The sequence below is a fragment of the Linepithema humile genome, chromosome 4, assembly GCF_040581485.1.
Source record: "Linepithema humile isolate Giens D197 chromosome 4, Lhum_UNIL_v1.0, whole genome shotgun sequence".
Lineage (NCBI taxonomy): Eukaryota > Metazoa > Arthropoda > Insecta > Hymenoptera > Formicidae > Linepithema > Linepithema humile.
Window position 1 is genome coordinate 1,844,688 of NC_090131.1, and position 15,867 is coordinate 1,860,554.

General features: G+C 38.4%; 2 protein-coding genes across 2 annotated transcripts; both read right to left on the minus strand.

The window, feature by feature from the left end:
* Positions 1-1,540: 1,540 nt before the first annotated feature.
* LOC136999401 (uncharacterized) lies at positions 1,541-11,452 on the minus strand. The gene is made up of 10 exons (XM_067353369.1): positions 11,265-11,452; positions 10,793-11,036; positions 10,471-10,629; positions 10,019-10,345; positions 9,440-9,833; positions 9,107-9,326; positions 8,752-8,995; positions 8,234-8,459; positions 7,701-8,052; positions 1,541-7,533 (listed from the first exon to the last, which is right to left on the minus strand). The coding sequence occupies exons 1-10, from the start codon at positions 11,336-11,338 to the stop codon at positions 2,169-2,171; spliced, it is 7,605 nt and encodes a 2,534-aa protein (XP_067209470.1). The 5' UTR covers positions 11,339-11,452; the 3' UTR covers positions 1,541-2,168.
* A 2,157-nt stretch (positions 11,453-13,609) lies between these two features.
* On the minus strand, positions 13,610-14,757 carry LOC136999403 (cadherin-86C-like). Its single transcript, XM_067353377.1, has 3 exons — positions 14,428-14,757; positions 13,810-14,330; positions 13,610-13,736 (listed from the first exon to the last, which is right to left on the minus strand). Exons 1-2 carry the CDS (start codon positions 14,630-14,632, stop codon positions 14,050-14,052), a joined length of 486 nt encoding a protein of 161 aa, XP_067209478.1. The 5' UTR covers positions 14,633-14,757; the 3' UTR covers positions 13,610-13,736; positions 13,810-14,049.
* Between the last annotated feature and the right edge of the window lie 1,110 nt (positions 14,758-15,867).

Consider the following 15,867-nt stretch of genomic DNA (forward strand, 5'->3'; position numbering starts at 1 on the left):
AGCATTTTTTATCACAATATCATTAATATAATACATTTACACATAATGTGATAATGTATTCCACCTTTATTATATTCTTAATTAATAATTGTTAATAATTGAAAAAAAATTTTCCTCAACTTTCAGTCAAGTTCATTGTGCAGTTCGCTGCAGCAACAGATGGACATGCGCCTCTTAAGCCTATGTGGCGGGTATTTACCGTAAACTACCAACCAATTGTCAATTCACAGCGAGAGTTTGCCGGGGTCGAATGTGTCACAAACGGCCGGCTGATAAGCTCCGTAGATAGCAGGCAGGCATACGCACGAGCAAGAGACTCGGTGCGGTAATCTCGGGCGAGCCGCACGGCCTCGGAGCTGCGCTCGGGCGATGCCACCAGCTCGCCCATCGTGCTCCCCCATTCCAAAGATTTACCAGTCTCCGGTTATGTTTGATGCACCATTATGTTTTCGATTACGGTAGGTTAGTTGCATCGGTAACGTCACCTCTGTCGTCAGTAACACACCGCCAACACGTCAAAGCCGATGAGACACGTAATCGTTTGCGTTGCGTGGCTAACGCGTACGTCATCAGTAACACTCGACTGGGCGTCAACGCGCGTCAACAATACGATGAATCGCCCCGTTTATCGTCCAGCGTCACGACGAGATAGCTCCGACTTTTTTCCTGTCCCAATTATGCATTTTCAACGCAAGTTAATAATTAATAAACGTTAATATTGCGCACAAAATGTTAAGAATATTGGAGAACTCAAAACCGTGTTCTTTAGTCAACTTTTCACTGTTTTTTCTAATTGTTCTGTGTAACATAATATAATATACATATAACACATTGTGCATAATATTTAAAAATAATGATTAACATGTAAGTAAAATTATCTTTAATTCTTGCATTTCTCAAAGTAATTATTTATTTTCTAGACACTAAACTTTGAATTATTTTAACAATTTCAGTATGAACGTATATAAAGTGGTTCTCTTATCATTCCGAAGGTTGATATTAATGTTTGGCATCAACACTGTGGCATTTAATGCAATATCTTGCGATATTGCAATTAGATAATGAAAAATGTTTTTTACGACTGTATGATCATTCTGCGGGTCAGATAATGGCTGGTCAGACAGCACATCGAGTGCAGATAAATTGGTTGGGGAAAGATAGCTAGTGGAAAAGCGACGTTGAGGATATTTTTGTAGCAGCGAAGCAGAAGTGGCAGAAGCTAGCTTCTTCCGACTTCTATGCAGACGATTGTTGTAATGTCAATGGCATTACGATAATTGCTGCATTGTATTTATATTGCACACGTATGCACATTATTTTATGCAAGACACATAATTTTGCTGTGATGAATTCATATTAAACAACATTATAAAAATTACAATATATATATATAAGGTAATTTTAAATTAGATCGCCAAATTTTGCAGTCATATTTTTTAACTTTGTTTTGAAAAATTCAATTTTACCGATCAAATTTATAGAAATTTTGGCAAAAGAATTTAGACATACTTTAAATATATGTATCTAAATATTGAATATAAAACACTAAATTATATCTTGAAATTATTTAAATAGGAAGCCAAGAAAATGGAATTAATTAACGGATGTTAATTGTGTAGAACATGCATTTATATACGTATATACAAAGGATCGATACATATGTATAAACATTATTATACCTGGATATAATAGTATATAAAATTGGTCGCCAATTCGCTACATATAGTAAAAGATCAGTTTATATCAGATTTCATCGGCAGTAACGTAAACATATTGTGTCTATATTACAAACAATTGCATACATTTCTTATTTTACAGGAAGTATTTTATGCATTTTAAACGTCGAGACACGTCGAAGACGATGAGAATTGTTTCTCATTAGCTAAACGACCGAGATATATTGCTTCCTAAATGAATTTTAAATTTGCTATAACGAGAGTGATTAAAAAACGAATGGTAAGTTAATTAGTAAAATGGCGCTACAAAGATATATACAAGACATCACTTTGCTATTTTAATCGTTTAATATAGATATGTATATAAAATTATTGCTTTATGAAGTAAAGAGTACGCGATTAGAAATGCATTGCAGTCTATTCCGCGCAACATTTAGAAAATAAATAACTATACATAATTTTCCCTACAGAAGTCTGTGATATCGATAAGAATTAGGATGGCGGGGTTGTGCTATCGGATCGCAATTGCGATGGCGCCGCTTCACTGTACGCGATATCGAAGACGCTCTTCTTCTCGAGAAGCTGTTGATGGCGCAAGCGAGTGCCGCTTTGGAGCGCGACGTTTTTCGCAGCTTCTAGCTCGTCCTCCTCGATTCGTTCATATTGCGATATAGACGGTTGCACCTCTCCGAACGATCTCTCCGGCGACAGTTGCGGCGACGGATGCGGCGCCGGGGGTGGATGAAGGTAAAACGGCGGCGGTATTTTTTCGTATTTGTACTCCGAGTGTTGCTGCAGACGATGCTGCGTGTCCGCGGTGGAAACCGGAGGTGTCCTCGCGAATATCTCGATCGGCGGGTCCTCCTGAAGATTGCCCTCGGCCTTTCTCATTCGCCGACCTTGGCGCACGATGGCTTTCAATTGCTCGGACTCGACGTTCACCAGAGGCTTGATCTTGCGTCTGGTGCGCGGCGTCATTTCCGGCGTCTTGTGCTCCGCGCCTTTCTCTCTTTGCCTCACCGTTTGCCGCAAGCTTCTGCTCGCCCAGCGCGGCAGCTGCTCCTCGTCTTCCGCTCTTCTTTCCAGTCTTTTTCTCTCCATCTCTTCGCGTTTCTTATTGTACCAAGCCATATATTTCGACTGCGTCTTGCTTACGTCGATCTCGCCGGTTTTCGGAGAAACTGTAGATTTCTTGAATCTCGATTTGAACGGCGCTTGTTTTCGCGGCTGATACTGCGATGCGTCTTTCGCTTGTATGTCATCGTCGATGGTCTTGCGAGATCGATGCCGAGAGTGACTCGACGCCGCATTTTCTTTCGATTCTTCATCAGGAACATGCTTCTTGTCTTCCAGCGCTCTCGTTCGCTCAAGTTTCTTTTTTTTCTTTACGGAATTTTCAGAAGCTTCAGTTTTCACAGCGTGCTTCTCCGACGTTGATGGTGTGCCAGTTTTACTATCTTTATTCGTTTTGTCCATCTCAGTGTCTTTAGTTCTAGTCTTTTCTACTTTGGTGTCCTCAATGCTTGTTTTATCTCCTTGCGCGACCACCTGCTCAGTTTGTCTTGAAGGCGATCTAATTTCGCTTTTGTCTATTTGTTTTACAGTTTCAAAGACTTCCTCGGTCTTTCTACGTAGCGTAGCACTCTCACTTTTATTTTCCGTGTCCTCTTTTGTTACCGAAATGCTTTGATCTTTAACATTTTCTTTTGGCGTGCCGTTTAATTCCTTGGCGCTTGGAAAAACTTTATCTTGAATTGTTAATAAATCTTTTTTTACATCAGCTTTCGATTCTACGACTTTTTCAACTAGTGACGCAAAATCTCTGTCTTCTTTATCCTCATTGTTTATTTTTTCCAAATCAGATTGGACTTTTTCATCACCGACCGAAAGCTTCTCGGACATCGCGACAATTTCTGCATCCTTTTTCGGTTCATCGACTGCCGCTTCGATCGCGATCGAATCCTCTATATTTTCTATTTCATCAAACGACAAATTACTATCTGTATCTTCCAGCTCGGCCTCCGCACTTGCGTCTTTTCCATCTTCAATTTTCATTCCTGCTATCTCAAGACTGTCTTGCTGCTGCCACTTTTGCCGGTGGCGCGGAGTGTCGTAAGGACTCGTGGTCAGCGTGGTTTTCCTGGAAATATCACTGGATGAGTCGCTCTCCTCCGAAATATCGAGTGTATCATCAATAAAGCTGCTAAAAATTGGAACGCTTACGTCTGCTTGCTGCGGTCCTTCGTCTTGCGGTTCTGCGGCGCCTGTGCTCTCAACAGTTGTCTCAGATTTGCTCGCTTTGTCTAATTCAACTGATTTCTCCTGATTCGGATCTGTCGGTAAATCAGGAGGTTCTTTATCAAGTACTTCTCTTACTTCGTCATCGGATCTTTCTTTTTCTTCGGGCAATCTTTCTCTTCCATTTTTCTCTCCTTCGGGTCTTTCTTCTGCGCTGGATATTTTTTTTGCTCTTTCTTCGTGTTCTTCCGGAAGTGATTCTTTGGAAGTGGCAATTTCCGCTAAAGGCTTGTCTCCATCGGGTCTCTCCATTTTTGTTTCTTCGAGATCGGATATTTTTTGCGGCGATTCTTTTTCAATTTCATGGCTTTCGACTTCTGTTTTTGCACTGGAATCGTCCAAGCTCTCCGATTTATCTTTATCAGTGTTTTCTTTCGCAACATCTATTGTTTCACTGGACTCTGGCTGAGTTGAATCTTCTTCTGGACTAGTTTCATCGATGTACATTAGCGTGTCATCGTCGATTGTAAACGCGTGGGGGCTACCGTTTGAATTTGCGGCACTATCTTTAGATAATATTACAAAAGATCGATTGCTATCGGATGATTCTTCAAATGTTTCAATCGTTGATTTTACGTCTTTATCCAAATCAATTTCTGTTATGAATTCTTTTGAAGTTTCTTCCGGTTTTTCGATAATATCTTGATGTCCATTGATATCTATCTCCGTAATTTTCATTTTCTCTTCTACGGTACTTTCAATTCTATCTAACGAATCATCCTCCGCTATTGCATTTTCTCTTTTCAACTTCCTTACCACACTTTGCTCAGTGTTTATCATATTCTCTTCTAAATGCATTTCCTCTTTGCTATCTCTTTTTGATTCATGACTTGATTCTTCTTTTTCGCTTTCAGTTTTATATAATTCCACAATTTTGTCTTTTTCAATTGAGCGTAATGAATGTGTAGCATCTTTTAATTCTTCTTCAATTTTTAATAGTGATGCGATAATATCGCTATGTCCGTTTGTCTTGTGTTTTTCGTGTTCCATTGCATCGCTTAATTCTTTCGGACTTTCTTTTTCGAGAATATTTGCTTCTCCTTTTATTTGTTCGGCATTTTTTGATTTCTTTAATTCGTATACATCTTTTTCTGGTACAGTTTTCTCTTTTTCTAACATTTCTTCTTCAATTTTAGGTTGTTCTATTTCCTCTTTGCGCTTTTCGGATGTATAAATTATTTTGTCTGTAATGATACTTTTAGGTGATGGTGATCTCTCTATTTCTCGTTCTTTTAGAACAGGAGAATCCACAGGAATTTTTCTCTCGCTCGATTCTTTTATATTGTAAGACTCAGAAAATTCAGATTGCTTTTTGTCAAAATCAATGGGTATATGTTGTTTAATTTCAGTTATGATAGCTGCTTCTTTTAAACTCAAATGTTCTTTGTCGTAGAATGCACTTTGCTCAATTTCACTTTCAGCGGCTTGCATTTGATATTTCGCGTCTTTCTTTTGTGTCACAAAATTGTCGGTAAATTGTTGTGTTATTTTAACATCTCTTTTGCCGTTTACGATGTCTTCTTTACGCGTGCTTGTACCCGTGGAACGAAGCGTACTTTGCTGATCGACATCTTCCATCTGCGACTCTGTTATAAAATCGTCCGAAAATCTCTCGCTTACGTGATCAAATCTACGTTTCGATTTTTGCTGATCTGCGTGATTCGATAGGACTTCTGACTCGGAACTTCTCTTGTCGAACGGATCTTTTTTGTCGTTTGTTCGATCGGAACTCGTACTTGTACTGAACTCCTCCGAAATATGCTCTCTACGACCGATAGCTGCCAATTTGTGCGTGCGCGACAATAATTTGGCAGTTTTCTCAACTTTCGAATCCGATTTGCTTTCTTTGCTCACGACATCTTTACGCTTCGTGGATTCTCGATCCTGCCGAGTGATCTGTTTCTTGCGTTCTTTACGCTCAATCTGCGTCTGTTTTTTCACTCTCGTGTGACTGGTTGTTTGCTTATGCTTCGGCGCTTCTTGGCAAATTTCCGTTTTCGATTTTTTCGGCTTTTCAAGCGTATCCTCGTACTCGGAACTGCCGGGACTCATAACCTGCGGTTGCTGATACTTGAATTTTTCCCTCTTCGTTTCTTTCGATACACCTGGCGAAGTGTCGGATCGTTTGTGTTTCTTTGAGTCCTCCGATTTCTTTGATGTGCTTTGATCCGAGTCTTTCTTGGACTCCTTTGATATCTTAGATTTTTCTTGACTCGTGCTTTCATCTCCCGTAGTCTGCTGCACTCTTTTATCGGCGAGTTTACTTAGCTTCTTCGTCAGCATCGTAATCTCCTTCTCCAAAACGCGGAAGCTCGGTTTTATTATAGATTCCACTTTTTTCTGTTTTTTTATTCTACTTTCCTTCTTGGAACATTTTTTCTCCGTTTCGCGAATGTATTTTCCATCATCGGCGTTTATTTCCGGGGACGATAGGCTCTCCGCTCTTTTCTCATCGAAAGTTTCTTTAGCTCGTTGCTTGTCGATCTCCGTCGACGAAGAGGAACCATTTTTCTCGGCACCCAGTACTTTGTACGCGATGCTACTCCCTTCAGTGGACTGTTGACAAGTTTTCGCCGATGTTTCTTCCCTCTCGCGGGAAATACTTCCGTTTTCGTCGAGAGAGTCCGAGATTTCTCGCAGCACTTCAGGCTCCAGGGGCACTTTTCGCCCCTCTTTTACTTCCTTCACCTTCTTCCTCAAAATGTTCAGTCGTTTGTCGAAGCACGGACTTTCTTCTTCTTCGATGGGCGACTTCATCCACAAAGTCCGCGTTCTCTTCAACTCGCTTTCGCCGTAGCGCTTCTTCGACTTCGTTTTTCTTCGGTTTCGAGCATCCTCGTCGGACTCATCGTTATCGCTTCTGCTGCGAATGTGCTGTTCCGTCTGCGTCGCAGCGGCGCGATCGGTTTGCGTCGCGATGGCCACCTGTCCGGGAAGACTTTGAGTCTCTAGATAGCTCGCGGCGTCCGTCATCACGCCGCCAGCTGGATGCCTGGATTCTCTCTCCAGTAGCAATCGTGTCAGCAGAACGTTCTGCCTCGCCAGCTCTAGATCGTGAAACGCGTACGATTGCATTTGTTCTTTGGCGATCGTCGGTTTGTCCATAGACGAAATCCCGGGCGCGTCCATTGATGCTTCTTTACGGTGGACATCTCGCATCTGCGATCCCGCGTCTACCTTCTGCGCCGCGTATCCGTCGTCCATCGCCAGCTTTTGCGCGCTAGATTCCATTTCTTCCCCGCGTCGATGTCTAATTTCCAGTTCGTCCGGCAGGAGAAGGATTTCCTGCTGATATAAATTTTTCGGGCGTCTGTGAGATTCGACGGTGCGCATGTCGGATTCCTGTACGGATAGATCGTGTCTCGTTTTTTGATCCTGAATAAACCGCTGCAGCAGCACATCCTTGCCGTCCACTATAAAAGTCGTCGGATAATGATGACGTTGGCTGGTATCCTCCACTTGCCCCCGCGTTACTAACTGCAGCACCTCCGCGTTTCCCTCGCGGTAAAAATGTTGCTCTCTTACCGCCGGCTCGTTGTTCGAATCGGGATCGACGTATCTGTAATAAAATGCGATGTATATATGTCATTAGAGAGAAATCTTATTACAAAAATATATTTTGCATTTTAAATTACTTTACATATATAATTTCAATTTTTACTTTTTAGGAATCACATTAATAATCATTGCAAAATGTCTAAAAACACTTTATCGTGACACATCCACCTTTGTCTGTAAGCCTGACGCAGAATATCCGAATCACGTTCGATTTCGTGCTGTTGCAAGGATTCCGCGTCCGCGGCATCCGCGTAATCTCTCATTTTCCGCTCCTCGACGTCCTCCACGTACATTCTCTCCTGCTCCTCGATTCTCCTCCTCCTGGAAGGATCGTAGGTCAGACCGTCGCGTAACCTCAGTGACTCCACGTTCGCTTGGTCGATTGGAGGGCGCTCCGAAATGTACACAACGTCGCCAGGAAGTGACGCTAGGCCACCGTTCTTCGCATTTCGGCGATTAAATTGCCAATTTCTTCGAGTTGGATCCGCGCTCCAAGCTTGCTTTTTTCCGTTCAATATAACTGCGTATTTATATTACTCTTGTTAATTAAAATGTTTTTTGTTTGTAGAAAAATAATTCTATCAAAATATTACATAGCGTGAATTAAATACATTTAGAACATTAATTAAAACAGTAGCCTTACAAACATATTTAAACGTTTAAAACTGAAATATTTGATGAAGGATAATTGCTATCCTTACTATCGCCTGCGGCTATTGGTTTCCGATGGAGATGCCGTTTCGGCCTACCATTGAATCGAGTGATCGTCGTTTCCGATGAATATATCCTGCGCTTTCTGGGTGCCATGTAAAATGGACAGCCCGGGCAGATGCAGCAAATGATAAGCACCGCGATTGCTAGCAGCATCAGCAGACCCAGAATAATCAGTAACCAAAAGAGTAGTTTATTCTCCGCTTTGTACACAGTCTGAAAAAGAACTCTGATCTCTCATTTCTCTAAAATGGAAAATTGCCAACCGAAATAAAAGAAAAATATGATTGCATGAATGTTTAACAACGTAAAAGATATTATTGAACTTTGAGAGGCGCGAATGAAAGAAACAAAGGAAGAATGGTACATATAATTTTTTTAATAAATTAAAAGTATACAATTTTTTGATAAACAATTTTTACAAAATATGTGTCGGATATAATTTAGATGAAAAATTAATACCGCATGACAAAGTTAACGAATATGGACACAATCAATGTTTACTCACTACTTCCTCGTGAACGTTGGTGATTGTTTTGTTTACATAAGTCCCCGCGTTATTTCCCCCGTGAATGACTCCATCGATTGGACTTTTCGTGGTAGTCACGTCGCTGTATGCCATAGATACGTTGGCGGTGCCTGCACCGCCGATAATACCCACCCCATTCGCGGCCAATGTATTGCGTATTTTTTCTACGTCTACCAAGGGTGCGCCGACTTCGGTTTGTTCGACACGAGCTACCACGATCGTTCTAGCAACGAAGAGTGAAACAAAGTAGAAGTGTGAAAAAATTTACGATTGATTAAATATTCAGCGCTCGAATATTTTATGCATGCAGTAATTCTCATGAATCCCGATTAACCTTTTTCCTTCCGCCGGAATAGCACTGCCAGATTTATTACTCGGCATAAAAGGACGTGTGTCTAATACTGTCACTCGTCCACCTGTGATAGTAGCCAGCGTCTCGGAGGTTTTCGTTAAATTTGGATGTTCTCCAGGCACCACAAACATCATTATGCGAGCTTCCATGGCAGTTCCTCTGACAATAGAGATTTCTGTTTCGCTCGCGAGATGAGGCACACCTGAAATATCACGTTGACGAGAAAAAGAGAGTGACTTTTCCGTTTAGATAGATAAGATTTTCAGTTTTCTCACGTACTTTGTGATATAAATGAATATTTATTTTATTATTTACCGAGATCATACGCTCTGGCAGTTAAAGTGTACAAAATATCAGTCTCCGCTCGTTTTCTTCGATGCTTTTTTATCTCGCCAACTTGGTCTTTTAAATTGATGTCGTTTGTAATGTGTTCTGTGGAATTTATTATATCTGTGGATATTGTTGGTTTCGTTACGATTTCTTGTGTCACACGTTCCGGTTGATCTGGTTGATCCAGTTGAAATCCTTTGTGTAATTTTTTCGAAAAATGATCGTAAATACTTTGCTTCTTTCGTCTGAATTTCGTGATGGGCGAACGTAATATTAATTCACCGGTAATTTCGTTCAAGTAAAATTTATTTTCATAATTTCCGTGGATCAGTTCATAACGAATCACATTATTCGGTGGCTCGGCATCAGCGTCGGTGGCCTGAAAAACGGTATCACAGAAATATTACAATTTTTAAGTAGTAATTATTTTCTCATGTATAAAAATTAATGTAATATTTTATTCGTAATTTTTCCAACAAAGCTGTTGCTAAAAGACTGCATTTTGCAATAAATTTTATACAATTATATTTAATTAAATTACACATAGAACGTTCATAAACTTACTTTTATAAAAGCAGGCATTGTAAAATTCGTTAAATCGGCATTTAATGTGAATTCATAGACACTTTTTTCGAATATTGGCGCGTTGTCATTTACGTCCAGAATATTCACTATTAAAGGTGCAACGCCCAAATTACCCTTGCCGTTTTCATCACGCGCATTCACAGTTAATTGCAATTGTGCTGCCATTTCACGGTCCAGAGAGGAGCTCATTGCGACCGTGATTAAACCTGTATCGGGATCTATTGCGAAGGCGTCATTTCCTTGTCCTGTTATACCGGTATATTGAATACTGCCAAAAAGTCCGGTATCTTTGTCGGTTGCATGCACCTAAAATTTCAATAAAATCTTGATTTTTCTTCGAGTCAACATCAAAGGAGAAGAATAGTAAAATTTAATTTTAAAGAATTGATCAGAATTTATTACATTTATTAAAGAAAAATATATATAATTACTTGAATAACTCGTGTTCCAGCGGTAACATTTTCGGACAGTGTCACTTCGTAAGATTCTTCGTCGAACACTGGCGAGTTATCGTTTACATCTTCTATAAGTATTAAAACCGTCGCTGATGCTGATAGATTTGTCGCTGGGCCAACTTCTTGAGCAATAATCTATATTATACATGAAACATATATAAGTATTCATTAAAAATACAAACTAGACATTAAGACTCAGTAATTATTTAGTGGAATGTGATAAAATTAATTTTATTTACTCAGTTTTGTTGTTTTTATGCGATAATGCAATGCAATTAGAACGATTTAAAATGCGTACCTTAAAGGATAAACTTTTGTATATCTCGTAATCGATGAGTGTGTTGTCTCGTACTGTGATAACAAAATCCGCCGTTCTTTCAGCAACAGCCGGATTTATCTCGAATGTGCCATTGTTATTCTGTAGCTTCAACGCGAACACACCGGCCTTGCCGATGTCTTCGTCATGGACTCTAGTCGTATATTGTTCAGGAAACATTATCACGGTACCTGGATCTAAGTTCTCTGGTATTGTTGTAATGTAGCTGTAAATAATATGTTTGATATAAGTGGATATCACATAAATATATAATGAGATCAAATACAAATATCTTGATAAGAAATTACATTATTCATGTGTATCATGAGCCATATTAAAAATGTAAATTTTCTTTTCACTTAACGTTGTGTTACAAAGTGTTAGAAAAATATAATGATGTCAACAACAATATACATCACATACTAATAATCACGGTTTTTTTTCAGGTACCAACTTATCATTCTCGAAGTACGGCGGACTGTTGCCCGGTTCTCCGAGAAGAAAACCGACTTCAACCACCGTCGCCATAGCTGGAGGTTCGTCGCGTGATCTTCGTATCTCTTCAGCAACTACGGTGAGTACAATTGGCGCACCGACATGAGTAATTTGCGTGAGTTCCTCTAAAGATCTGGCGAGAATGATTTCACCTAAACAAGCGATAATGTTCGCGTTAACGATCGATTCATTTTTATTCAAATAATTATTTTTATATAAAATTACAAATAAATTTGTATAAATTATTTCAGATATTTATTTGAAAAAAATGCTTGTTTCTGTGATTTATTAGAAACAGTGCTATACATCATATAAAAATTATTACGGCCAGTAAATGTATTTATCGAAATTCTAATGATTTCTGCTTAAAATATTTTTAAAAATTTTTATTTTTTGAAACATTAATTGATCACGTTTTATGTGTTTTATATTACATAATACATATTTCAACAAGATATATTTTATTTCCATGCGCATAGTTTTTATTTGATTCATTGTTTTTTATATATCATGCTAATGCTATCTGTATCATTTTTAAAATGAATAAAACATCGGAAATAATGGATAGAAAATCTCTTATCCTTGTTATTTCTTAGACTTCTCGACTTATACATACACGCACACTGGCCGGCAATAATTTTACATAATGTACCATAGGCGGAATCGACATAAGAATTCGTTCGTAACCGTAAATGTACGTATACATCGCTAAATGTAGGTGGAACTCGCACACGCAAAGATTCGCAGTACGTATCGCATGCTCCTTGCCACGGAATGATAAGCATCGCAGGTTGAAAAGCAGAGACTGACCCCTGAGAACGATCGATACGTGGCCGTAGGCTGTCCAGACTTATTCCGACCACCTTTAGCTTCTTGTGTTTACTCTTGCCAATTTCTCGCGCTCCTGCCCAACTCATTTGGGCTTTCACGAAAAGTCTGATATCCTCCGATATATAATGGCAGATAACAAGAATTTCGCCCATAATTTCGCATTCGTGCGTAACGCGAGATTCTACTCGCGTTAAGAAAATTTATGAACATAAAACTGGGTTGGTTTATAAAAGAAATTAGATTTGTTAATTTTAATTAAAATTATTGAAAAGTTTCGTTCATCCAAATTTTATCCATTTGACCAAATTATTTAGCTAACTTTCAGATTTCTAAGAATAATTCCATATTTTCTCTTCCTTAATATTTGGTTTGAATCTACGGTTCTAATTTTTATAAGATTTCACATATTGCATAATTTTGATTATCTTTTATCTATAGAAAATGAATAATGTGCATGAATCAGGGGACAACACAATCGTATGCATGATTCGTTCCGCGAACTTTATGCGCAAGTGGAACAAATGGTTTCACCATCGAGAAATGGAAGTGTGCGGCATTGAGCGAATTTCTCTGCTTAATCATTGTCCGGCACTTTTCACGAAATGAGGTCAGTCTTTGTATATCAAAGAAGAATATGAATCAACGCCATCGTCCTTTTTCTGACATCGAAACTGTCAGGTAGAAGCTAGAAACGGCGAGCGACGTGCGATGGATCGGAGAATTAGTGATGACTCAACTCGACGAGTAAATTAATTACATTTTCATTCCAATTTGCATCCGCGCGATAGGGAAAATCCTTTAATCGACATAGTCTTTGTTCAATCTCACACAATTAGCACAATTAGATCTTACGCGGTTGAGGATTAAGGATTAAACGGAACGAGAATGAATCGATGACTGAGATTACTTTCCTTCGAGTCTCTGAATTCTCTATCAAACGCGTGCAAAATAATATCAGTTGTTCAGTGTTTTCTTACCGGTGATTTCTGAGATGTTAAAAAATGGTACGAAAGGATTGTTTTCGGACACCAGACCGTATATGATGTCGCGCGGTACTCCCTTATCTCCGTCTTCCGCATGAACTCGTAATATCACATCGCCCTAGAAATAATACAAATGGCTTAGAGAATTATTTATTATGCGCCAATTGACAATAATTTGGCTGAAAGTATGGAATATATATTCCTCATCGATTTTAACATACGATAAAATTCATCACTTTTTTCGTCAGCGTAAATTATAATACATTAAACTCACAATTTGTACAGAATTGTTAAGTCTTGTTAAAGGCGGTGCTAAGGTGAAAATTGGCGGCTCATCCTGCACGTCTTGAACTATTACGACAACAGTTACCCCCGCGATGTTTCTAGTGTCTTTTCCATATTCCGTGTAAGGATCCTATTAATCAGATACACTCTTGGTAGTACGCGCATTTTTTATATTTTGTATTTATGGGTAAAACGATTATGCATACCATCGCGTAAATGGTGAGAGTGTACATCGATTGCGTCTCGAAATCCAATTCACCGATTAACGTAATAATTCCGCGCGTTTCCGTTCGCGTTTGCTGCTGTCGGATGGTGAAAAGTTCTTTTGGTTGCTAAAACAATATTTTATTACGTTTTTTCTAATCGTACAATTGTGCAAGTATAAAAATATGGTTAAATACATACCCATAATTCGATATAAACTGGTTTGCCGCTCCAAGAATTCGCTCGCACGAGGAGATAATCTAATTCTTTGCCCGGTTTGGTATCCTTTTAACGCGTTATTTCATTAATTCTTAATATTACATATGATATAATGACGAATTTCATATTTACGCTGATATTAGATCGATAATTAACACCCGCGTTCAAAATAGTGCATTTTATACTGTATTATATCTTACGTCGGAGTAATTGCGATGCGCGCTAATTAACGTTGTTAGCGGAAGCGTTGATAATAATTACCTCTGGCACCATTATCAAAGTAGGAATGTGGGGGAATATTTTATCACGCGAGGTCGTAGCGTTTGTTACGGAAATCGTAGCCTGCATCGAATTTGAGTCTCCCTTAGTATCCCGAACCCTGACGGCGAAATCGTGAAGACGTCCGGCCATAAGGCGTTTGGTTAAAATTACATTAGCTTGGCAGACTTTGTTGTACAACGTACATGGCAGGTTGTCGATTCTTACAACAGGCGTGATCGTTGCTAGAACGAAATATAGAAATCATTTCAAACTTTGATCGTAAATTGCGTTTCAATAACGATTAACACTTGTAATTTTTTTTCCTTTTTTTTTAATTACCGGTTATTTCAAAAATGAGGGGAAAGTCCGCGTCTTGATCGATGGCACGTAATCGGAAAATTACAGACTCAACCTCGGCATCGGCTGGAACCAATACCAATCCCATGTCTGTGGACGTGTCAAAGCGTGGTCGAGCACCTTCGCCCCAACCGCAAATGAGCCCCAAATAAACCCACACCTTAAACCATGCTCCTGCGAGGGGCATTCTAAAAACGATAATAAGAAATCCTTGTATAATTTAACAACAATTGAACCTAGAGAGGATTAAACCTGTAATTTGTAAGGTATATCTTCAATTTATAAGATCTATTAAATATAAAGTAAGTGGAAGCGAATCGATAATACCATATCACTATGATCAACACGTAATCGACATAAATAGCGAAAAGATAGCAAGTTTCGATATAATCGTAAATATCGATTTTATGATCATGAAATGGGGTCGTGAGTATTCATCGTCGCGTCTCAAAACAGTATATCAATTGTTCAACGTCACGGTTTTAATTTTATTTTCATTTGGATTACAAAGTTTAGAAACATTGAAATGTCTGACAAATTGTCGTAATTATGTATTAATCTATTGCAAATATCTCATGAATATTTTTACATAAATTAAATTTAATAATACATGAATATAAATTAAAATTAATATAAAATTACGACTCCAAATAAATTGTTGAATTTTTACTGAAATTTTACAACTCTGTTTTCCATAAATGTTGTGATACTTTGTATATACTTGTTTTTATCCTCACGTCGATGAAATCATTTTGTTAGATACGTAGTTGTGTCGGTACAGCACGCGCGTGATTGTTAAAGAGAAGGTGAAAATGTGGGCCATCGACCACTTCTCTACGGGAATATATTGTTATGTCCAGTACATTCGTTTTAGTCTACAGATAAATTTTATGACGGAATATTTTACCGCTTATCGGATCTTTACTTTTCTCTAACATTAAACGAGCAAAATTTTACAATGTTTTATCCATTCAAGAAGAAAGTAATATGATGTCTTTTCTAGGCTGTATTTTAAGCGGCCGTAAAACAAGCAAATGCTTTGCGTAATATTAACTTTTCTCTAGCAACATTTTTAATTAAATAAATAATTAAATTTTTTAATTAAGTTTTTTAATTTTTTATGTATAGTATTTTATTAATCCTTGTATCATTGTGTTATTATCTCAAAAGAAAATCAGAATTTGATTGAATAGTACAAAAAGATCTATGGATTAAATGACGTGTCTAGGCATTCTTAGTGCGTGACTGCTGAATAAAAACTCAATGTAATAAGATAAACAGGTCAAATTCTTTGATCGCTACTGATCGATCGCTCTGTGCTCTTTTTTTAAATTCTAATGTGTTTTAAGTCTTCAAAACACTGGACAATTAAATATTTAAAAAAATATTTTGAATGTATCTTACATTTCGAAAATACTATTT